General features: G+C 48.0%; 1 protein-coding gene across 4 annotated transcripts in view; it reads right to left on the bottom strand.

Annotated features, from left to right (window-relative positions):
• The window catches only part of LOC146351880 (NACHT, LRR and PYD domains-containing protein 3-like), a 33727-nt gene extending 10712 nt beyond the window's left edge, over positions 1-23015 (bottom strand). Inside the window, exons 1-4 of one of the 4 annotated variants that reach the window (XM_084832783.1) lie at positions 22992-23015; positions 17459-17757; positions 7328-9014; positions 6608-6775 (exon numbers count right to left, since the gene is read on the bottom strand). In XM_084832783.1, the coding sequence (XP_084688909.1) occupies positions 6608-6775; positions 7328-9014; positions 17459-17741 (2138 nt within the window). In that variant the 5' untranslated portion in view covers positions 17742-17757; positions 22992-23015. Of the gene's footprint in view, positions 1-6607; positions 6776-7327; positions 9015-17458; positions 17768-18015; positions 18169-21099; positions 21115-22991 lie in introns of those variants that run through there. The other 3 variants (XM_084832782.1, XM_084832781.1, XM_084832780.1) reach the window with 3 other exon arrangements.
• Between the last annotated feature and the right edge of the window lie 220 nt (positions 23016-23235).

Genomic DNA, 23235 nt, shown 5'->3' with positions numbered 1-23235 from the left:
AATCTAGGAATAGCAAACCAGATTGCAAAGATGCAGCAACCCATAGATTTGGTCTACCCTTCACAGGAGTCCATGACCACAGCCACAGTTGTAGTAGGAATCTGTTGCATAACCGTTGTAGCATGGAGAGTGTACAAGTCCATTAAAGGCAAGGTACACCGCATCAGCAGCATTTCCAGAGAGAGAAGAGAGATCTCCCAAGTAACCAAAGGAGAATCCTTCCTCAAACGAGAAAGTGCAAAGTCCCTAGTAGAGCACTGGGTGATGGAGAAAGGTAGTTGCCCTTGGAAACTGGAATGCTTTAAAATGGAAGATCCGGTTCAAACAATGTCCGAAGCCTATGCAGATGTATATACAGAGCAACTACCCTGTGGCAGCCAAAAGGAAGCTCTTGCCGCTTGGGCATTGTGGTGTATTTGTCTGGATATGCAAAGCTCAGTCAAAGACTGGAACCAGCAAGCAGAAGAGTACAAGCTAAAGGATACAAAATTGGAAGAGGAAAATCAAGTTTTAGCAAACAGATTAGAAAGAATGGAGTGTGATTCAGTAGCAGAAAACATTAAAACAGCCATCTTGATCAAAGATCCCAAAGAAGATAGGGATCGATGTCAGGCAGCAGCAGAACAAGCCCAACTTGATATTGGCAAGATCCAAGCCCAGCTTGACCAAGCGCGAACCGCCGCCCACTTCCTAGTGGATCAGAATCAGCAAGCCAAAGCGAGTGCTAGTCATGAGCAGTGTGAAAGCAGATCCGAGAATTAAAGGCAAAGCTGAAGGTGCACCATGGTGTAATTGCCGCTGTGCAAATTGAAGAGCTGGAGGATTATGACCTTTTGTCTCCAACCCAAACAGAGAGTGCAGCACCCCAGGAAACCTGGCCAGAAAGTCTGGTTAACCCAGAATGGCAGGATCCTCAGCCTGTGGCCCCAGTCACAAACAAGGTTGTGGAGAAAACCTTTGGCAATGGCAAGTCTTTCAGAGAAACCCTCACGGAGGCCAGTCGATGGACTCCTAGTCAGGCAGAAGCCGTTGCAGACCAATGAGGCCCTCTCCATGAAGACACAGTTACTACATGGCTAGCCAATGTTTGGCAAAGCCATCCCACTGTTGATGCAGTAGGCCTGACCCAGTTGGCAAGAATCAGTGCCTCCCCCAGAGATGCTGCTGTGACACAGCGTCAACATGAACAACCTCAGAAATGCCAATTATCAAGAGTGGATGAGAGTGGTTCTTAAAACCCTCCTTCCTTGTCAGGACCTAGACCAAACCTTTTACTTAGAGATGCAAGCTCAGGGAGAACTCCCAGAAGTGTATGTAGGTAGGAAAAAATTGCTAGCTGTCCTTTCTGATAAAGTGCAGACTATTCAAGTCAATGGAAATGTAGTGGCTTTTTGCTGGCTTTTATTGTTGTTTTTATATTTTTATCACTTTAAATATTTTAATTGTTTTAATGTATTTTATTGTTGTAAGCTGCCTTGGGAGGGCTTCTGCCCTGAAAGCCGGCTGAGAAATATTTTAAATAAATAAATAAATAGTGTGGAACTATGATGTAGCTCAGTTCAAGTCTCCCCTGTATTCTGGGCTGAATGGGCAGAAATGACTTTAGGTACCATAGATACAAGTGCTTTAACTTGGGACGAGCTGCCTCACATCATCTTGTGAGCCTCTGAGCTGCTAAGGACCTCTGGCACCTTAAATAAGCCCTTTCATGGAAAAAAGGCGCACTCAGAGCCAGTACAGGCTGTAACTAATGCCAACACTGGACCCCATTCCTCAGTTATCCCCAAACAGGACAAGGGTCCCAACCCTCATGCCAATTACAAAGTGCCCTGGCAGCAAACCCTACTGAGCAACAGTGTTCCCAGACAGCTGGGAGCAACAGGCAGGGAGGTTTAGGGCAGGCTCCCCCAGAAAGAAAAATCCATACAGACTTTTCCTATGGAATGAACTCCGGTCGTTAGGGGATGACATGAATAAGTACGACAAGCAGCCAACAGCGTCCTGTCTAAGACTTGGGCAGAGTTAAAGGAGCAAAGGGCTCAACAACAGATAGCTTCAGACACTGATGCCAACACCCAGACCCCTGAGCAAAGGCAGGTCCTGAAAGAAGTACATACAGCACTATAGAGATGCCCGGTTCCTGGTGGACATCCTCAAGTGAATACTAAGCCTCAGTGTAATGCTCAGAGGAGGCCCCCTGCCAGGGCTGCAGAGGATGCCACCTGACTTGCCCCATCTATAATATATGGGGAGAATAATACCATCCTATCCTTCCACGGGGGTTGTAAGGATTATTTAAAGGATATTTATTTTATTTAAAACATTTGTATCCCACCGTATATCATTAAGATCTCAGGGCAGCGTGCAGATAAAATCAACGTAAACAATATAAAACAATAAATAATTGAAACACCTAAAAACATATTAAACCTTTAAGCAAGCGAATACCAATTAACATCGGATGGCCTTCTCTCTGTCCCATCAGCCAGGACAGCTAGACTGGTGGGGACGAGGGAGAGGGCCTTTTCTGTGGTGGCCCCCACTCTGTGGAACTCCCTCCCTAGGGAACTCCGCCAGAGTGGCTGGGTGACCAGCCAGATGAGCGATTAATAAATTTAATAAATAAATAAATAAAATCTAAAACAATAAAACAGTTAAAACAGTGTGCTACTTTAGCGACTCCGTTTAGCCCTCTAAGGCTTTGGTAAAAAGCCATGTTTTTACTTGACGCCGAAATGAAACCAATGTCTGCACTAATTGGGCCTCCAAGGGGAGGGCACTCCACAACCGGGTTGCCACAGCAGAGAAAGCCCTCTCCCACATCCCATCATAGCGTATGTCTCGCACTGGTGGGACTGATACAGATCTTAGTCCTCAGGCAGGCATATATAGGGAGCGGCGCCCCCTCAAATATCGAGGTCCCAAGCTGCTTAGGGTGTTAAATGTCATCACCAGAACCTTAAATTCTGACTGGAAGTGTATTGGCAGCCAGTGCAATTCCTTTAAAACCCGTGTTATATTATTTTTATGAGATGTTCCGGTCTGCAGTCTAGCTGCTGCATTTTGCACTAGCTGCAACTTCCAAGTCGTCTTCAAGCGCAGCCCCACGTAAAGTGCATTGCAGTAGTCTAATCAGGAAGTTACCAGCAGATGCACTGCTGTGATTAGGTTATCCCTGTCCAGGAAAGGCTGTAGCTGGTGGATCAGCCAAAGCTGGCCCCAGGTACTCCGGGCCACGGAGTCCACCTGGGGCTCCAGTGACAGGGATGGATCTAGGAGTACTCCCAAGCTACACATCTGCTCCTTCACGGGGAGTGCAACCCCGTCCAGGACAGGTCACTTACCCAGTTCCTGGACTCGGGAACCACCAATCCACAGAGCTTCCGTCTTGTCAGGATTTAGCCTCAGTTTATTGGCCCTCACCCAGCCCATTACAGCCTCCAGGCACTGATCCAGCACCTTCACTGCCCCAGCTGACTCCGACAACAAGGAGAAATAGAGCTGAGTATCATCAGCATACTGGTGACACCCCACCCCAAAATTCCTAATGACCTCACCCAGAGGCTTCATACAGATGTTGAACAGCATGGGGGATAGAATAGAACCCTGTGACACCCCACAGCTTAATAGCCATGGAATCCCCCAATACTACTCTCTGGAATCAGCCCTGCAGGTAGGAGCAGAACCACAGTAGCACAGTGCCCCCAATTCCCATCCTGCAGAGCCGATCCAGTAAGACACCATGATCAATGGTCTCAAAAGCCACGGAGAGATCCAGGAAGATCAACAGGGTGGCATTTCCCCCGTCTTTCCCCCGGAATAGGTCGTCAGTTAGAGAAGCCAAGGCCGTTTCAGTGCCGCATCCTGGCCTGAAACCAGACTGAAATGGATCCATATCATTAGTTTCCTCCAAGAACGTCTGAAGCTGCCCAGCCACCACACGCTCAAGGACATTGCCCCAAAAGGGGATACTGGCAATGGGGCGATAGTTCTCACACACCTCTGGGTCCAGGGAGGGCCTCTTCAGGAGAGGGTGCACGACAGCCTCTTCCAAGGCGGTATATGTGAAGTGCCTTGAGCACATATAAAATACTACTACTTCAGTCGCTAGATCTGACTCCCACATAATTATCTAATATTATGGATCACTGCCTTGTTGTGGCGAAGGGGCTTGCACAACTCAGTGAAGCCATAAGCTATGCCGTGCAGGGCCACCCAAGACGGACAGGTCATGGCGGAGAGTTCTGACAAAATGTGGTCCACTGGAGAAGGAAATGGCAACCCACTCTAGTATTCTTGCAAAGAAAACCTCATGGAACGTATCACAAGGCTATTTTCTTGGGCTCCAAGATCACCGCAGACGGTGACTGTAGCCATGAAATTAATAGACGCTTGCTCCTTGGGAGGAAAGCTATGGCCAACCTAGACAGCGTAGTAAGAAGCAGAGACATCACCTTGCCGACAAAGGTCCGTATAATCAAAGCTATGGTTTTCCCAGTAGCAACGTATGGCTGTGAGAGCTGGACTATAAGGAAGGCTGAGCGCCGAAGAATTGATGCCTTCGAACTGGTGCTGGAGAAGACTCTTACAAGTCCCCTGGACTGCAAGGAGGTCAGATCAGTCCATCCTAAAGGAAATCAACCCTGACTGCTCATCAGAAGGACAGATACTGAAGCTGAAGCTCAAATATTTTGGCCACCTAATGCGAAGAGAAAACTCCCTGGAAAAGACCCTGATGCTGGGAAAGACTGAAGGCAAAAGGAGAAGGGGACGGCAGAGGATGAGATGGCCAGATAGCATCACTGATGCAATGAACATGGACTTGAGCACGCTCTGGGGGAGAGTGGAGGACAGGAAGGCCTGGCGTGCTGTGGTCCGTGGGGTCACGAAGAGTCGGACACGACTGAACGACTGAACAACAACAACACAACATCCTGTGGCATTGGGGTCCATAGAACTTTATTATGCACAAGAAGAGCTTCCTTCTTGCTAAGTGCTGATGAGGCAGGAAGATACATTGTAAGGCTGTTCCTACTGCTGGGTATCACATAGGTCACAGAAGAGACTGTGCAAACTTTACCTCTGCATATTTTTTTAGGAGTGGAGAGAATCAGCAGGCAAAAGGTATGGAGTGAGCAGAAATGGGATAAGACAAAGCAGACCACGAAGCACTCCGGTCATGCACTGGCTGCCTATTAGCTCCACTGGCTACCGAGCCACGTACAAGGTTACGTTATTACCATATAAAGCCCTAAACAACTTGGGACCAGGGTACCTAGCGGGCTGCCTTCCCTTATATATACTCAGGCAACATTTAAGCTCTTCAGGGGAGGTCCTGCTGTCATTCCAAAAAGAATGGGGTGTTGCCATGAAGAACCTCAGTGGTGGGCCTTCTCTGTTAGCAGCACCCACCCTCTGGAAAACCCTCCCTTGTGCAGTTTGGAGACAGAAAATGTAACATCTTTTAAACCCCTCCTGAAAACCCATTGCGGTTATCATGTCACCTGTCAGGAATTTTTTGACCCACGATGGCTTATTTGCCCCAAGTACCCCACACTGATAACCCACAGTCTGCAGTAGGGGTTATTTAACCCACCATGGGTTATCGTGTCGTCTGTCAGGCACCGTGGGCTCGCTCTGTTTTCCATGGGAGTTCTCTGTTCTCCTCAGTTGCCTTTGTTCCTCTTTAAAATTATTTTTCCTTTTTAACTTTTGCGTAATTCCACTTCTGCGGGAAAGCGCTATATCGCTTTACCAAATGAGCGCTCTTTCAAACTCCCAAGGTTTTACAGCCACCCCCCCTTTTTTGTGCACTTTGGATTTTTGCTCCTCTGGGGTAATTGCATGGGGCTCTTTGGTTGGATCCTGCACGCGCCCCCCCTTATTGCTACAACTCCCTTTTTGACGCACCTGGGATCTCTGCTCCTGGGTGAGCCATTGCGTGGGGTTTGGCAGGCGGATCAGGTGCTTCCTCAGTGGGGGAGGCTGTGTGTGAAGTTTTCTCCTGTTCCTACAACCCTCCCCCCAGCTTTTATTGCTCATTCAGGATCTTCGTTGCTGGGTGAGTGATCGCCCCAGGTTTGATTGTTGTTGGATTGGTGCCTCCATGCTGCAAACATCCAGCACTGTAGATGTGAAACAGCATCACTACTCAGGCGAGAGGACTGCAGCAGGACAGGTGGCGGGGGGGTCGAGTCAGTTTATACACAGTAGCTTAATAAGGTACTCACAGTAGCTTATTAGCCCATTCCTGTGGTGGGGGATTGAGGACTAATTCGCAAATAAGCTCCTGTGAGTAGCTTATTAACCCATCATGGGCTATCATGACATCCGAACACGGCCATCTTTTCACACAGGCTTTCCCTGGGCTGTAACTGCTGCTGGGTTTCACTTTGGTTTGACGTGGTACTTTTAAACTTGTAGAAGTTTTATATTATGATTTATCATGATGTATTTTATGGTTTTAATTATGAGCTGCCCAGAGAGCCTCAGCTATTGGAAAGTATAAAAATGTAATGAAAATAAATATCCATTCTCAGAATACGAAGCCACCCCAGAATTTGAATACCAAGTTCGTTTTGGGGCTGGAAAAGCATGAATCACTTACCGGAGACTCTGTAGCTTACAGTGTGAATCAAGAAGCCCAGCACATAAATGGCTTATGCCGAAATCTTCCAGTGGATTTTCACCCAGGTCCAGACTGGCCAAACTCGGATTGCTCACAATGGAAGTGAGATCTTTGCATGTGGCAGCTGTGAGCCCGCAACGATTCAGCCTGAGGAAGAGGGTATATAGGACAAGGATTATGCCAAACCAGTATTGTGAGCCCATCCATGTATTTCCTGACATCTCACCCACAGGAATATGCAGCTTTGGTAAAATATGGCTTGTTATTTTTACTAATGGTGCAATCGCAAACAATTCCAATGAGAAAGAAAACTGGGCGATATCTAGAAAAGCCAACATGGCTGCATGAAAAGCTTAGTGAGGAGCTGAGAAGGAAAAAAAAAAAAAGGACACATATAAGAAAGTGAATGATGGGTACACCCAAGTAGCCCAGACAGTGTCAGGAAAGCTAAAGCTCAGAATGAGCTGAGGCTGGTGAAAGATGCTAAGAGGAACAAAAGTAATTTTTCAGCTATGTTCAAAGCGAGAGAAAGGAAAGGGTTGCCCTGGTGCTCGGTAAGAAAAGGGAAATGCTAGCAATGACAAAGAGAAGGCAGAGTTAAAAGATAAGCACTAATTCTGGACACAGGACACGCAAATACTGCATCTGTGCCCCAGCAACACCACAAAGATCCTTTCTGGGTCTTTACAATGTACTTACTGAATCTCTGAAGACTTCAGCAGTCCTGGAAAGAGTTGGGTAACTCCTGTAGGCCCTAACTCAAAGCCAGAGAGTTGAAGTGAGTGGAGAGACTCAGAAGATGCTAGGCAAAACGAAAGAGCTGCAAAATCCAGCTTGGTAAAGAGCTGGTCTTGGAGGTCCAGGTTGCGGACATGTGCCATTATGCTCTTGGCAAACGTAGAGTCCTCCATCTCGTAGATGCAATGGCACAATTCCAGCAGTTGCTCTCCTTTCCTAAAGGAATGGCACTTGGCTTCCTCCTTCACCCACCTCAACAACTCTTGACGGAGTCTTGTCCCAGACATCTTGCAGCCCCATGTTTCTTGTAGAATGCTCAGCCTCTTCAGATTGGAGAGGCCAAAGAGGAAATGCACTAGCATGAAGTAGGTGCTGCTGTATTCCTTCTTATTTCCAAATACCGCATACAAGTCTTTGAAAGATCTTGCTATGTCCCCATCTGTGTCCAGAACGTAGAACAGGGCTGCAAAGAACTCCTGGAAACTTAAGTGGATGAACCTGTACATGGTGGTTACGTGGGCATCTTGACAGAGAACTTTCCTGCTTGAAAAAAGAGTTTCTGAGCCTGAACAGCCCAAACCGTGATCCTTCAGCCCTTCTTTGTCAAAGGCCATTGTCTTATGGAGCATCCCATCCTTGGCTAAGGAGCAAAGTCCTTCCAGATCGCTCAGCCTGGAGTGACACTCTAAGAAACTAAAGAGGAGCCGCATGTGAATTTCTGTGACTGTCGCAGTCTCTGGGATATTTTTAAAGGGGTCTGTCTGGGGGTTTTGTCTGAAGATGGTGCAGACAATCCAACACACAACAGGGAGGAAGCACATACTGAAAACAGTTTCATTGCGTCTTACAAGTTGGAAGGCCTGAGCGGCTTCTTCCTTGTCCTCAAAGAAGTGGTGGAAATATTCCTTCCTCTGAGCTGGGCGAAATCCCAGCACCTCCACAAACTGTGGTGACCTCAGACACTGCAGGAGTGGCTCCAGAGCCAAAGGCCTTGTAGCCACAATGAGATGGCACCTGGCAAGGAGCTTTTTCCTAAGCAGGCCCATCACCAGATTTGCTGTGGTCTGCTCTTTATGCGGGTCACTGCTTGGCATGTCACTTGGAGGACCGCAGTGCTCCAGAGCTTCATCAAACCCGTCCACAACAAAGAGGATGCTGTCTTGGTTCAAAAAGATGTCCTCTGCTAGGAGAGTTCCTGGAGGGCAGCTCTTGAGTATCAGGTCAGCCACACTCATGGGCTTGCTGCTATAGTTCACCGCTCTGCAAGAAATGTAAAAAGCATACTCAAACCTCTCCTGCCAGAATTTTCCAGATGCCCAGTCCAGCATTAGCTTCCTCATGGCTGTGGTCTTCCCCACCCCAGCGGGTCCATGCAGCACAACGGTCCTGGAACTTCTTCCTTCAGCACCTGGATCAAACAGATTCTCCACATCAACTTCTAGGCAGTCTTCTGGATGAGCCTCCACCTTCCGGTGCCTCTTCTCCACAGCCACGAGCTCATGGGCCCTCTCCTGAGGGTGCGGTTTCCTCCTGAGGAGCAGCTCTGTGTATCTGAGGTGGAGACTCACCACTGGGGCGGGGGCGGGGCCCAGTTCAGGAACGCTCCGGAACGTCTCCTGGATGTGCTTTTTATATTTCTTCTTGAAATCTAATATAATCACATAAAAAGAGCATTGTCAGGAGGGGCCATGCCTAGCCCTCAGCATTTCCAGGTAAAAGGATCTCAGGGCGTGAGGCAGAGAAAAAAATAATACAAAAAGTACCAGCATATTGTAGCTTAAAGCTCTGACTGCCGGTAACTAAGTCGCAGGAGAGGCATTCCGACCATTTAGAGTGGGCAAAAGCCAGGAAACCGCCAAATGATCGGTGATCAAGGGAAGGGGGTGTGGCCATCTGTGGACCCCCAGAGGGCCGGATTTGGCCCTCGAGGCCTGAGGCTCCCCAGACCTGCATTAAACCATGACTCCTCATCAGGTGAGCAGGATGGGCATCTAATGGCTCATTTTCAAAAAGAGACATTGAGGTCCTTCTGCCCAGGGAGCCCCGTGCCCTCATCCCAGAGGCAGGTGAGCAGGCTGTGCATTGGGTCAGGGAGCTCTTTCCCTTTGCTATTCCAGGACAGAGATGTATTTGGCAGTGAAAAGGGTTCTGCGGTTGAGCCCTGGCTCAAATTCAGCTCTGCCTGGTACTGAAGGGAATGGGGAGGCAACTGACTGAGCTTTGCTGAGCTGTAGAGCCTGGAGTTGGTTGGGGACTCTCTGGACTCCTGGATATTAGTCTGAACTCTAGGAGGGGAAGAAGTGAGGCGATAAAAATAAGGGGCCCTGATTTCTGGGACGTATGTTCCCTGTGGGGTTTAAAAGTCTGTTGTGATTCATCCAAAGCACGTTAAAACACTTAAAGGGTGTCTGGTTGCTTATACACACAAAAATAACTGAAATAAGTGTTTTGTGATCCTGCAAGAGCATTGCCCAAATGCAGCCTGTGACAAATTTCTATGAAGAGGTACTGGGGCATCCATCTGTCACATCAATCCTGGAAGCCTTGCCCTAGACTGGAATGGGTGGTGCTCATTCACAGATGATGGAAATCTGTGTTTTCTGCATGTGCTCAGGGCCAGTTCCCTTTCTTGAATCACCAATAGTCTCCTCACCCCTTTTTCCTCTTAGTTTAATATCAACGCTGAGGAAGAGTCCTATGAAACTCAAAAGCCTGCTTGCTACTTTGTGATTGTTAGTTGGTTCTAATAAATATATTGTGCTACTATTCCAGTTTGGATTTTCCCTTTTATTATTTTGCAGTGTGAGCCATTTGGGGGAAACTATTATAGGGCCTGTCCCTCCTAATGAAGGGAGTGGGAAAATATAAACAACACCAGTTCCTAAAAGCCATCTCAAATTAAACAGTTTTGTAATGCTTGCAGCAGAAACACAGGTTTTGATAAGCTCCCAGAAGGGGAACAGGTGCATTTAGGGCTGCCAGCTGATCAGAAGGAAATCCAGCTGGCTCTTGTGCCTTAAACAGTGGACTGATGTGCCATATTTCAGAGGTGAAGCTTGTCATGCTGCTATGAAGACAGGCAGGATCACCTGTAAATTGCTGCACAACAAGCAGCTATTGAAAGGTAAAGCTAAAGTGTTGGCTCAATTGTTGGTATCCCATAAGAACATAAGAAGTGCCCTGCTGGATCAGACCAAGGGTGCATCTAGTCCAGCATTCTGTTCACACAGTGGCCAACCAGCTGCCCACAGGAAACCCACAAGCAGGACATGAGGGCAACAGCACCCACCAACCCATTGTCCCCAGCAACTGGTGTGCATAGGCATACTGCCCTGATACTGGAAGTAGCATGGAGCCATTAGGACTAGTAGCCATTGATAGACTTCTCCAGAAATTTGTCTAACCCCCCTTTAAAGCCGTCCAAACTGGTGGCCATCACTACATCTTGTGGAAGTGAATCCCATAGTTTAACTATGGGCTGTGTGAAGACATCCCTCCTTTTTTTAATGGGAAAAATGTCCCTTTTGAGAGAGGGATATTTCCCCCCCTCCCCTGAAAATACTAGACTCCAAAGGGGTCCTCCCATGAAGCTGATTGGTGGGAGATTCAGGACAGATAAAAGGAAGGACTCCCTCACACAGCGCAGAGCTAAACTATGGAATTCGCTACCACAGGATGTGGTACCAATTGATGGACACCAATTTGGATGGCTTTAAAAGGGGGTTGGACAAATTCCTGGAGGAGAAGGCTATCAATGGCTACTAGTCCTGGTGGCTATGTGCTGCCTCCAGTACCAAAGGCTGTGAGCCTATGTGCACCAGTTGCTGGGGAACATGCATGGGAGGGTGCTGCTGCGCTCATGCCCTGCTTGTGGGTTCCCGGTCAACAGCTGGTTGGCCACTGTGTGAACAGAATGCTGGACTAGACGGACTCTTGGTCTGATTCAGCAGGGCTCTCTTCTTAGGTTTTTAAGGCACTCTCTTGGGTATCCTGGTCCCAAGTGGTTTAGGGCTTTATACACCAGTACCAAAACCTTAAACCTGGCCCGGTAGCAAATAGGCAGCCAGCACAGTTCCCTCAGCAAAGGCGCTGCATGCTGGAAAGGGGCAGCTCCCTGGTGTTCTGGACTAGCTCCTGCTCCCGGACCAGCTGCAAGGGCGGCCCCACAGACAGCACACTGCAGGAATTACTATTTTTTACATTTCTATATCACCCAATAGCCAAAGCCCTCTGGGAGGTTTACAAAGATTAAAAACATTAAAAACACACTATACAGAGATTAAAAGCCATTTGCATAAAAACACATGAACAGACAACACACACAAGAGAACAAATATTGAAAACAACTTCAAACAAGCCATGTCAAGCAGACATCCATAACCATAAGACAATCCAGGACTGATTAAAACTTATATGCTGCCAGATACCTGGGAGAAGACAAAGGTCTCTCCTCCAGTCTTGAGCTTACTAGTGCCTGTACCACTGTGGCCAAACCATTCCTGGCCTGTCCAGGAGTTGGCAAACCAGCTGAAGCTGGTAAAAGCCGCTCCAAGCAGCAGCGGCCACTTGGGCCTCCAGCGACAATGAGGGGTCTAGGAGCACCCCCAAGCTACAGACCTGATCTTTCAGAGGGAGTGCAGCTCCATCCGGAACAGGCAATGAGCCTCTCTCCCGGACTCGGGAACCACTCACCCACAGGGCTTCCGTCTTGCCAGGATTCTTGACTGGCCCTCATCCAGCCCATTACTGAGTTCAGACACTGGTCCAGGACTTGCACAGCCTCACCTGATTCAGATGTCACAGGGAGACAGAGCTGTGTGTCATCAGCATACAGTATTCTCTTACTGTTTTATTTCTTGTGCTCACTGCTCCAAAATCTGTTCTAGATATGGAGCAGTATGTAAATGTTGTAAATAAAACTGCGCCAAACCCCTAATGACTGCTCCCAGCAGCTTCATATAGCTGTTGAACAACACTGGGGATAAAACTGTACCCTGCGGAACCCAGAGCTCAGTTGCCAAGGGGCCGAGGCAATTCTGAGTAACTTCCAAGCATTTTGAAGGGATTTAACCCTCTTGACTTCCCCTTTCAAATTCCTTTTTACCAGTTCCCTCATTTTAGAGAAGTTTCCTCTTTTGAAGTAAAATGTGACTGTGCTGGACTTCCACTTAAGTACATACTACATCAGATGGCATTGTGGTCACTGTTTCCAGTTGATTCAACAACATTTATATCTCATACTAGGTCCTGGGTGACACCACTTAGGATTAAATCCAGGGTTGCCTCCCTGGATCTCTTCTGTGATGCTCTTGGTGGCTGAATATAGAGCATAGATAGTTTTGTTACAGGAGCCCTGCAAAACATGCAACCCACTACCATATCGACAAATGCAGCTGCCTTATAGGGCCTCTGTACTGTGGTATGGTCTATGCCAAGGTTCCCCAATCTGGTACCCCCCAGATTTATTTATTTATTAAATTTCTTAATTAGCCATCTGGCCAGTCACTCGGCCACTCTGGGCGGTGTACAATAATACAAACAGTTTAAAAACAATAAAATTACACATTAAAACATCATTTTCTAAAATTTCCCTAGCCCACCCCAAATGCCTGCCTGAACAACCAAGTTTTCAACATGTAGCAGAAGCTCATTAAAGAGAGAGCATGGTGGAGTTCCCTAGGGAGGGAGTTCCACAGAGTGGGGGCCACCAAAGAGAAGGCCCTCTACTCATCCTCACCAGCCTAGCTGTCCTGGCTGATGGGACAGAGAGAGGGCCATCCGTGGCTGATATAGTTGAGCGGCCTATCTGGTGTTGCTGGAGGCGCTCCTTGGGATAGGCTGGGACAGAACCATATAGGGTTTTAAAGGTCAAAACCAACACCATGAATTTGGCCCTGCAAACAACTGGTAACCAGTGCAACTCCTTCAGCACTGGAGTGATGTGATCATGCCGGCGGCTGCCTTTAATCAGGCGAGCCGCCGTGTTCTGTACCAGCTGCAGCTTCCAAACCATCTTCAAGGGTAACCCCACGTAGAGCGCATTACAGTAGTCTAGACGAGAGGAGACCAGGGCATGTACTACCAATGGGAGCAGATGGTTGGGAAGGTAGGGGTGCAGCTGCCATATCAGATGGAGCTGGTACAGCGCTGTCTGGCTCACAGCTGACACCTGAGCCTCCATGGACAGCTGGGAGTCTAAAATGACCCCCAGGCTGCGGACCTGGTCTTTCAAGGGTAGCCGTACCCCATTCAACACCAGGTCAACATCCCCCAACCTTCTCTTGTTTCCCACCAAAAGTACTTCGGTCTTGTCAGGGTTCAGCTTCAGCTTATTCCTCCCCATCCAGCCACTCACGGTCTCCAGACATTTGGACAGGGATTCTATGGCCAACCTTGGTGAAGATTTGAACGAGAGGTAGAGCTGCGTGTTATCCGCATACTGATGACACCGCACCCCAAACCTCCTGATGATAGCCCCCAGCGGCTTCACATAGATGTTAAATAGCATCGGGGAGAGGATGGAACCCTGTGGCACCCCACAAGACGTTTTGGACTAGAAATTACCATGTTTTGGATGGTTTGGACTGCAACTTGTGCAAGCCTGCAAGTCTGTGCTAGGATCTTGCACTTAAAACGTTGGTTGGATTTGTAGAAATCAGCAGGGGAGGCGTTCCATGGCATGGAGATAAACACACCACCATCTGCACACAAGGATGCTATGGACAGGCGCAAGATAGGTCCAGGAACAGAAGTTGGCAATTCCCAGCTGTTTGATCCTGGAAGGGTTGATCCTTCATTTAGGGATCTTTTAAACATGCAGACTACGTCCCGAACACTAACCTTTGCCATCACACCATAACCCACAAGACCAGTGAGGAAAGGTTGGACTCAATGGTCTTGTAGGCCCCTTCCAACCCTACTATTCTATGGTTCTATGAAAGCAGCTGGTGGTGCTTCCATGGCTATTTTTAAAATCACACAGAGGTTAAAACCATCACTGGTCACATGAGCTGAGATTCAGCCACAACATGTAGCAGTAGGGGTGAAAATCCTGTTTCGGTGTGGTGGCTTTACAAGAGACGGACATGTTGTTCATTGTATTGTGAAGCAATGCTGGAAATTGTTGCATGCCAACACTCACTTGATTGTGCTTTAATACACAATGGCTAGGAACAGCCTTCACTTCTAGTCTATTTCTGGTTCTTCCTTCCAGACCATTTCTTAAAGGAGCCTTCCCCCCACAAAGTTCCCAGTAGGTTCAAAGACTCAAAGGCTTGGGAGGAAGGTACCGAAAGATGGCATAATCAGCCTTTTGTCCCCAAAGCAGTACAATTAATCTCAAGGTTGTGCAAACCCTCTGAAAGCCCCCCCCCCCGAATGAATGGGGGTCAAGAAATGGGTATTTTCTTCATACACCCCGCCCCATTTTTCCAATGGAAAAAAAAGGACTTTGGGAAGGAATGGAAAAAAACCCCTCTTGCACACTATTTTCTATTTTAGAATAATGTGCGAAATGCTTTTAAAGGCAGGCTTGCAAAACATTGTTTTAGCTACCCTTTACTCTCTCAATAGATTTTGTAATAACGATGTAAGACAACGAAGTCTTAGACAATGGCGAGTCCTGCATGCTGTAGACCTGTACAACGCTTCTCCTCCTCAAAGGACTGGAGCAAGATCATACAAACACATTCAAAGTTCGAAGAAGCAGCGCTGTATATGAATAATTCATTTTTATTAGCCAATAGCTTTAGGGAACCCAGGCGGGTGACCCAAGCCAAACGCAGCAGAGGAGACTGTATCTGCAGGTGGACATGTGGCCTCTTCAAGATACAGATTAAGAACCCTGGCCGGAAAGTGATGGGAGCGGGTGGGGGGTTAGGACGTCGAGGAGGAAGTCCAAGCCCGGACGTTCATTCGGAAAACAGGGTGCTGAGATGGCTCTGAGCCAGAGCTGGCAAAGGTGCAAGTGTTTGCGGGGAGAATGCCCAAAGCACATAAGCTGGCTCAAGCTCCAGGTTGTCCAAGGCAGGGCGCGGGCCAGGATGGGCGTGGGGACATTTCTCCTAGTGTGGCTCTGAAAGAGAGAGAGATTTGGACTCTTTAGAGTATCACGAGCACCAGTGGAGGCTGGTGGCTCTGATGTCCATGGGGCAATGAATCCGCTCCGGGTTTCAGTCAGAACCATTCGAAGCTCCTTTAGAGTCTGAAACCTGGAGCGGATTCACGTCCCACAGACGTCGAAGCTACCGGCCTCCCCTGACAAGCCCCCCCACCATGTAGAGCGGAGGTCCGCTGAATGCATGGTGCTCTGGCAATGCCAGAACCTGGCAACGCCCAAGATAACAGCGTCTAGAGTCAGGAAGGACAGATGAATGAGCCCCTTGGGGGCAACCATGCCTTTGGGTTCCTCAGAGTTCCTGCTGCAGGGTGTTTTGTATTGTTCTTTTAAGAAGGAACACTGTAGTGCCAGCCTCCACCCCCATCCATTTTCCTGTGAGCTGGCTGAAGACAAGAGTGGTCACTGCCAGCTGATCTGTCCATCTCACCCCCCAATACTGCATGCAGAGGCAAGCAGGACAGCCATCACGGAGACTTCATTTTTATTCTAAAAATCAACTTGGGCGGCACCATCCTAAGCGTGTTTATACAAAATTAACGTTCTGTGTTTAATGGAACATACTCTATACTATAGAGTCTATCATAATAGTGTTTAGGATTGCAGCCTGGCAACAGAATCCTATGCAAGTGTTCTCAGGACTAAGTAAGTCCCATTGCATACAATGGGGATTACTCTCAAGAAAGTGTGCATAGGGTTGCAACCTAAAAAAGGGGATGTAAAGCAGAAAGGTGCCAATGGAGGCTTTCTTACCAATGCAAATAGCCGCTCCTACCTTGAAAATTTTGCCATATATTCCCAGATTGGAAAGAGAGAGGAGAGAGATGCTAGTAGCTTTGGGGAGGGTCATAATTTTCATGTGGACCAAGGCAGGAGGGGAAGGGATAAATTCTCCCTATCCGCCACCCCGCTGTCCTCACTCTGTTCTCCCCATCACACCAGCTATTTATGTTTTTATTAATTTAATTTGATTTCATTTCAATGCCACGCAATAGCCGAATCTCTCTGGGTGGTTCACAAAAATTAAAAGCACAAGATAAAGCATAAAACAATATAAAAACAATGTAAAATAAGAAAGCTTAAAACCACAATGTAAAAGTACAGCCAGAATAAAACCCATGTTTTAAAACATGCCATTTACATGTTTTAAAGCATGCAGATTAATTGAATTCATGCCATCACTGACACATTTAGTTTGGCCTTTACATGTTAGATCCAAAACGTATGAGACTAGATAATGCAGGAAGCCGCTCACACAGGTCCATGGTTGGCCTCCGCGAGCTTCGTAGTTTCTCTTTAGCACCACGCAAGGGTGTGTGGGGGGGGTGTCAAGGGTCAGTTACAAAGAGGAGACCTGCCTTCCCCTGGCCGGTGCCCTCCAGATGTGTTAGACTACAACTTCCATCATCCCCCAAACCAATATTATTTGAGAGGAATACACTAGGCAAGGCTGGTATGTTTGCAAACATGCCTCTCATTTTCCTAATGTATTTTGCTTGTGAAATCTGTTTTTTTTGCCTGGGTTTTTTTTTAAATGTGGTGATATTGGGAGGAAAGGAAAGGGATGATGCAGGCCCAGAGTGGAGGCAAGGTGTAGGGGTGTGTGTGTGTGTGTGTGAGAGAGAGAGAGTAGCGGGGCTGAGATAGTAGAATGAAGCAAGAGGAAGAAGAGGGAGGCAAGCCAATGAGAGACGCCACTCCCTCTGACCACCAGAAGCCTGTAGCTAATTTTTATGAAAGAAAAGCACTGCCATCCAAATCCTGCCTGGATGCCATGAAACATTATCTGACTTGGCTGTCACCTTTGTGTCTTCTGGCATGACAGCCAGAAAACTGAGAGGTAAGGCTTTCCATGCAGGGATAGAAAGGCATCATCTGTTGAATGTCTGCCTGCCCTGCAAGCATTAAGGGCACAGGAACTTTGTCAGGAAAACACAAGGCAACTGCAGCCTCACAAACAAGACAGCATCACTTACCATTATATTTCCATTTCTGGAGTGTGGTAGCAGAATTCCGCATGTTGATCGAATTGAGGACCTGGACAGCCACTTCATGGGCCCCCTCCTCGCCGTAGGCCTCAAGCAGCAGCTGCACAGTGTCCACCGTGTCAGCATTCTCCAGCTTGCCCCGGGGGATCCGGGCCCTCCCTTCTATATTAAGGAAGCACAGCTTGTTCTTGAACCTCTTGAAATTCTCCCCACGGAGGTCATCTAGGGCAAAAAGGAGAGCATCTTCAAGGGGTTCTCCTGGACGCTGCATTCCAAGTCAGAAGGGCCTGCAACAGGAAGAGAGAGGCGCGCCGATGCTATCTCATGTCAAACCAAGCCAAACCTCCCCTCTCGACAGGAGCTTTCATTTTCACAGTGCTAACTGATTAACCAGCGCTCAAAGCAGCTAGTAATCAGCCTGTGGAAACAACAGGCCTGACAGCAGAACAGCTGCATGATGCTGCCACGACTGCCGGCGCTGAACAAAGCACTAAATGACGATCAAAGTCCTTCTAAAAGGAGACAAATAACATATCTAAACTAACAGCGCAATCCAGTGGATGTTCACTCAGATGCAGATCTTGCTGAACTCAGTGAAGCTTCCTCTGTAAAAGATCACTGAAAGTCTTCAGAAACAAAAAGGCCTGATGTTGCTGTATGAAAGCCTGCCTACTCAAGTGCAGAAGGCAAGCTTTCCTGCAGAGCGAGAGCTGAGGAAGCCCTACATCACGCTCCTGCCAGATTTCTGGCAGCTTCCAGGGGCTGCAACATTCAAAGCAGGGCTGTCCAGTCCAAGGCCGGTATAAAGATAAAGCCCCCGCAGAAGGAACTGCTGAAGTGCCGCGGAGCTGCCCATCAGCAGTACCTGGGCAGCAGGCGGAGCAAGGAGCGGGTCATCCGGGCGTAGCCTTCCACACCATGGGCAGATGTACTGTGTTTCAACTTAAATGACAATAATTACATCTGAATTTGCTGATGACACACAGCTCTGCCTCCCTGTGGCATCTGAACCAGGGGAGGCTGTGCAAGTCCTGGACCAGTGCCTGAACTCGGTCATGGGCTGGATGAGGGCCAACCAACTGAAGCTGAATCCTGCACGACGGAAGCCCTGTGGGTGAGTGGTTCCCGGGTCCAGGAGATGGGCTCATTGCCTGTTCCGGATGGGGCTGCACTCCCTCTGAAAGATCAGGTCCGTAGCTTGGGGGTACTCCTAGATCCATCACTGTCGCTGGAAGCCCAAGTGGCCGCTGCAGCTCGGAGCGCCTTTTACCAGCTTCGACTGGACAGGGATAGCTTGGCCACGGTGGTACAGGCATCAGTAACCTCAAGACTCGATCACTGCAATGCGCTCTATGTGGGGCTGCCCTTGAGGCTGGTTTGGAAGCTGGAGCAGAACGCAGCAGCTTGGCTGTTGTCGGGAGCTGCCCCTTTTCAGCATGCAACTGCTTTGCTGAGGGAACTGCGCTGGCTGCCTATTTGCTACTGGGCCAGGTTTAAGGTTTTAGTAGTAGTGTTGTTGTTGTTCAGTCGTTCAGTCGTGTCCGACTCTTCGTGACCCCATGGACCATAGCACGCCAGGACTTCCTGTCCTGCGCTCTCTCCCGGAGTGTGCTCAAGTTCATATTCATTGCATCAGTGATGCTATCTAGCCATCTCATCCTCTGTCGTCCCCTTCTCCTTTTGCCTTCAGTCTTTCCCAAAGCCCTAAACAACTTGGGACCAGGATACCTGAGAGCGCCTTCTCCTTTACCAACTTGCCCTCTCATGGAGGTCATTGGCGGGCTTCCTCCTGGTGGTTCCACATGGACCTGTGACCCGGCTGGAGTCCACCAGGAAAAGAGCCTTCAGCATGGCGGCCCCCTTCCGGTGGAAACCCATCTTTGGAGGTCAGGCAGGCGCCAACATTGGCTCCTCCTGAAGACATTGCTATTTCGAGAGGGCTTCTCTGAGCGACCATCTCTGGTTTATTAAATTCAGAATCTGTTCTTTTAAAATGTTTCACCTGTTTTAATTATGGGTTTTTCTTCTTTTATCTTGTTGTTCACTGCCCCAAAATCTTTGATGTGGAGCGGTATATAAATATTGTAACTAAACAAATAAATATAAAATGGCATGTGCAAATTGGTGCCCACTTTTTTGGTAATGCGTTTCCTGTCTTTTTTGCAGTGGTGGTTGGTGGCCAATGAGACTGGGGGGGCATAAAGTGGGTCACCAGAGGCAGCGCTAATGGGTCATCAGCAGCCTACATTGATTTTGTAAGATGCCCAAGCAAGCGCTGTACTTTAACTGATTTTTTAAAACGCCCCAGCACCCTAAATTGAGTTTTTAAAATGCCCCAAATCTCTAGGTCAGTAATGGGCTATAAATCCAGATAAAGGTACTGAAGTATAGCTGAAAAGAGAATGTCCCAGATGGTCTTCTCTTAGGACTGCTGTAAATCAGTTGTCTTCAACCTCTTCAGAACTGGGACAGACCTTTAACCCAAACATGCATTTGGGGACCGAAATATGTGTATTGTTCAGTCGTTCAGTCGTGTCCGACTCTTCGTGACCCCATGGACCATAGCACGCCAGGCCTTCCTGTCCTGCGCTCTCTCCCGGAGCGTGCTCAAGTTCATATTCATTGCATCCGTGATGCTATCTAGCCATCTCATCCTCTGCCGTCCCCTTCTCCTTTTGCCTTCAGTCTTTCCCAGCATCAGGGTCTTTTCCAGAGAGTTTTCTCTTCGCATTAGGTGGCCAAAATATTGGAGCTTCAGCTTCATTATCTGTCCTTCCAATGAGCACTCAGGGTTGATTTCCTTTAGGATGGACTGATTTGACCTCCTTGCAGTCCAGGGGACTCGTAAGAGTCTTCTCCAGCACCACAGTTCGAAAACAATGTTGAAGAGCACTGGGCCCAGGACCAAGCCCTGCGGTACCCCGCTCGTTACCTCTCCCCAGTTTGAGGAGATCCCATTGATAAGCACTCTTTGAGTCCAATATATGTGTATGGGGACCGATATATGTGTATGGAGGCAGTGCTGCTGTTGCGACCCACTTTAGATCAAGCTGCAACCCAGTTGTGGGCACCAACCCACTAGTTAAAACCAATAATGTAAATGAAACTCTTAACTATTAAATTACATCATGCCATCCTGGTAAACATTGTTTTATGATTTAGCCTTAACAATCTCTATGAGGTGCATCGGATTGAGAGAATATTATTTGCTCAAGAATGCTTCCCGACTAAGCAAGGATTTTCAGCTAAGTAAAGGGGTTTGCTTGACTAAGCAGGGGTGTCCCAAATCCAAAATCTGGGTTGGACTCGACGGTCTTATTGGCCCCTTCCAATCTTACTATTCTGTGAAAACTGTTATTTTTTATTTGTGTTCGTAAAATTTGTATCCCGACTTTCCACCAAATGATGTTCAAGGTGGCTGACAACAATAATACACATAAAATAAAATGTAATAAAATACAATAAACAGGAATAAAATACAAAGTAAAAACATCAATAAAACAATAAACACATCATGGCTGGCTGTGGGATGCTGGGAGGTACAGTCTAGCACAAGGTTGGGGAAGGCTGTGTTATAGTGCCAATAACATTTCAGGATCAAAGAGGGGATGCCCCTAAAACAACTTCACCTCTGTGTTCTCACTGTTGTCCTCTGCCACTTGTCTCTTTTGCTCAGTGCCATCCCAAAATGTTTTGGTGTCTTTCTGAGCTGGAAAATCCAAATGGCACAAAGGTCTTCCACTAATACAACTCCTGTTCATTTCACTTAGGCTTGTGCAGAACTTCCCCACAGATGGGCCAGATCCCCCCGTCCCACCCTTAAAAGCGTCCAAATCCATCGACTGAGGTGGGCACCTGTGTTTTTCCCCTATGCAATACCATTGCTAATAAGAACTTCAGTCCGCCTCCTGTGGTTAAATGCAATACGAATATCCTTTCTTTGAGGAAGGGTACAGGAAGGGTACAGGAAGGGCACCCAGCTGGTGATTGCCCACAGTTTCCTCGCCAAACCCACAGCAGAGGTCAGGAAGCCCTCAGAGGTCAGGTGGATCCACAGTTGGCTACAGAATTGGACTCAAAGAGTGCTTATCAATGGGATCTCCTCAAACTGGGGAGAGGTAACGAGCGGGGTACTGCAGGGCTCAGTCTTGGGCCCAGTGCTCTTCAACATTTGTATCAATGACTTGGAGGAGAAGGTGCAGGAAATGCTGATCAAATCTGCAGATGACACAAAATTGGGCGGGATAGCTAATACTTTGGAAGACAGAAACAAATTCAAAGTGATCTGGATAGGCTGGAGCGCTGGGCAGAAAACAACAGAATGAAATTTAAGAGGGACAAATGCCAAGTTCTGCACCTAGGAAAAAGAAACCAAATGCACAGTTACAAGATGGGGGATATGTGGCTCAACAACACTAGAAGTGAGAAGGATCTTGGAACTCATTTGATCACAAGCTGAATAGGAGCCAACAATGTGATGTGGCTGCAAAAAAGGCAAATGCTCTTTTGGGCTGCATTAATAGAAGCATTGCGAAGAGAAAACTCTGGAAAAGACCCCGATGCTGGGAAAGATTGAAGGCAAAAGGAGAAGGGGACAGCAGAGGATGGGATGGCTAGATAGCATCACCGATGCAATGAATATGAAATTGAGCACACTCCGGGAGAGCGGAGGACAGGAAGGCCTGGTGTGCTATGGTCCATGGGGTCACAGAGAGTCGGACACGACTTAACGACTGAACAACAATAGAAGCATAGCTTCCAAATCCCGGGAAGTGCTAGTCCCCCTCTACTCAGCACTGGTTAGGCCTCATCTGGAGTACTGTGTCCAGTTCTGGGCGCCGCACTTTAAGAAGGATGCAGACAAACTGGAGAGGGTTCAGAGGAGGGCAACAGAGATGATCAGGGGACTGGAAACAAAGCCCTATGAAGACAGACTGAAAGAACTGGGCATGTTTAGCCTTGAAAAGACTGAGGGGAGATACGATAGCACTCTTCAAGTACTTGAAAGGTTGTCACAGACAGGAAGGCCAGGATCTCTTCTCGATCATCCCAGAGTGCAGGACATGGAATAATGGGCTCAAGTTACAGGAAGCCAGATTCCGTCTGAACATCAGGAAAAATGTCTCGGCTGTCAGAGCAATACGACAATGGAACCCATTGCCTAGGGAGGTGGTGGGCTCTCCCACCCTGGAGGCATTCAAGACGAGGCTGGACAGCCATCTGTCAAGGATGCTGTGACTTGGATTCCTGCACTGAGCAGGGGGTTGGACTCAATGGTCTTGTAGGCCCCTTCCAACCCTACTATTCTATGATTCTATAAGCAAAAGCAAAATCCCTTTCCAGCATTCCCCCTCCGAGGCCTCCCCGCTCCGCAACATTGCTTGTCTGCTTCCCTCCTTATCATAACATGACAAGCCTCCACGCCCGCCACGAAGAGCCATTCCCACAGCAAAACCACAAGGCGGAGTTTTATTTCAAGCAGCTTTAATAGCAAAAAAAGGCCATGGTAGGAGTAACTTACGTATGTTTCTGTTGCTGGGTTGTTCTAGTTCATAGGCCTTAGGGTTAAGTACATTTAAAAGCAGTATATCCAAAACATCCAAGTGAAACCAGAGTAGAGACAAAGTGTGAACATCATACGCTAAAAGCACAACTGCCCTGTCCCCCCTACACCCCAAAGCTAGGCTGAATAAAAGATTTCCAGCATCCCAGAACTGAGATGTACACGAAGGCCTTCCAGTCAGGCTCCCTGTTGTGAAACGGGG

Source organism: Heloderma suspectum, chromosome 2 (genome assembly GCF_057233095.1).
Source record: "Heloderma suspectum isolate Gila_16-S chromosome 2, 16-S_ref, whole genome shotgun sequence".
NCBI classification, from domain to species: domain Eukaryota; kingdom Metazoa; phylum Chordata; class Lepidosauria; order Squamata; family Helodermatidae; genus Heloderma; species Heloderma suspectum.
Note: the sequence above shows the minus strand (reverse complement) of the source record. Positions and strands in the feature narration are given on the sequence as shown.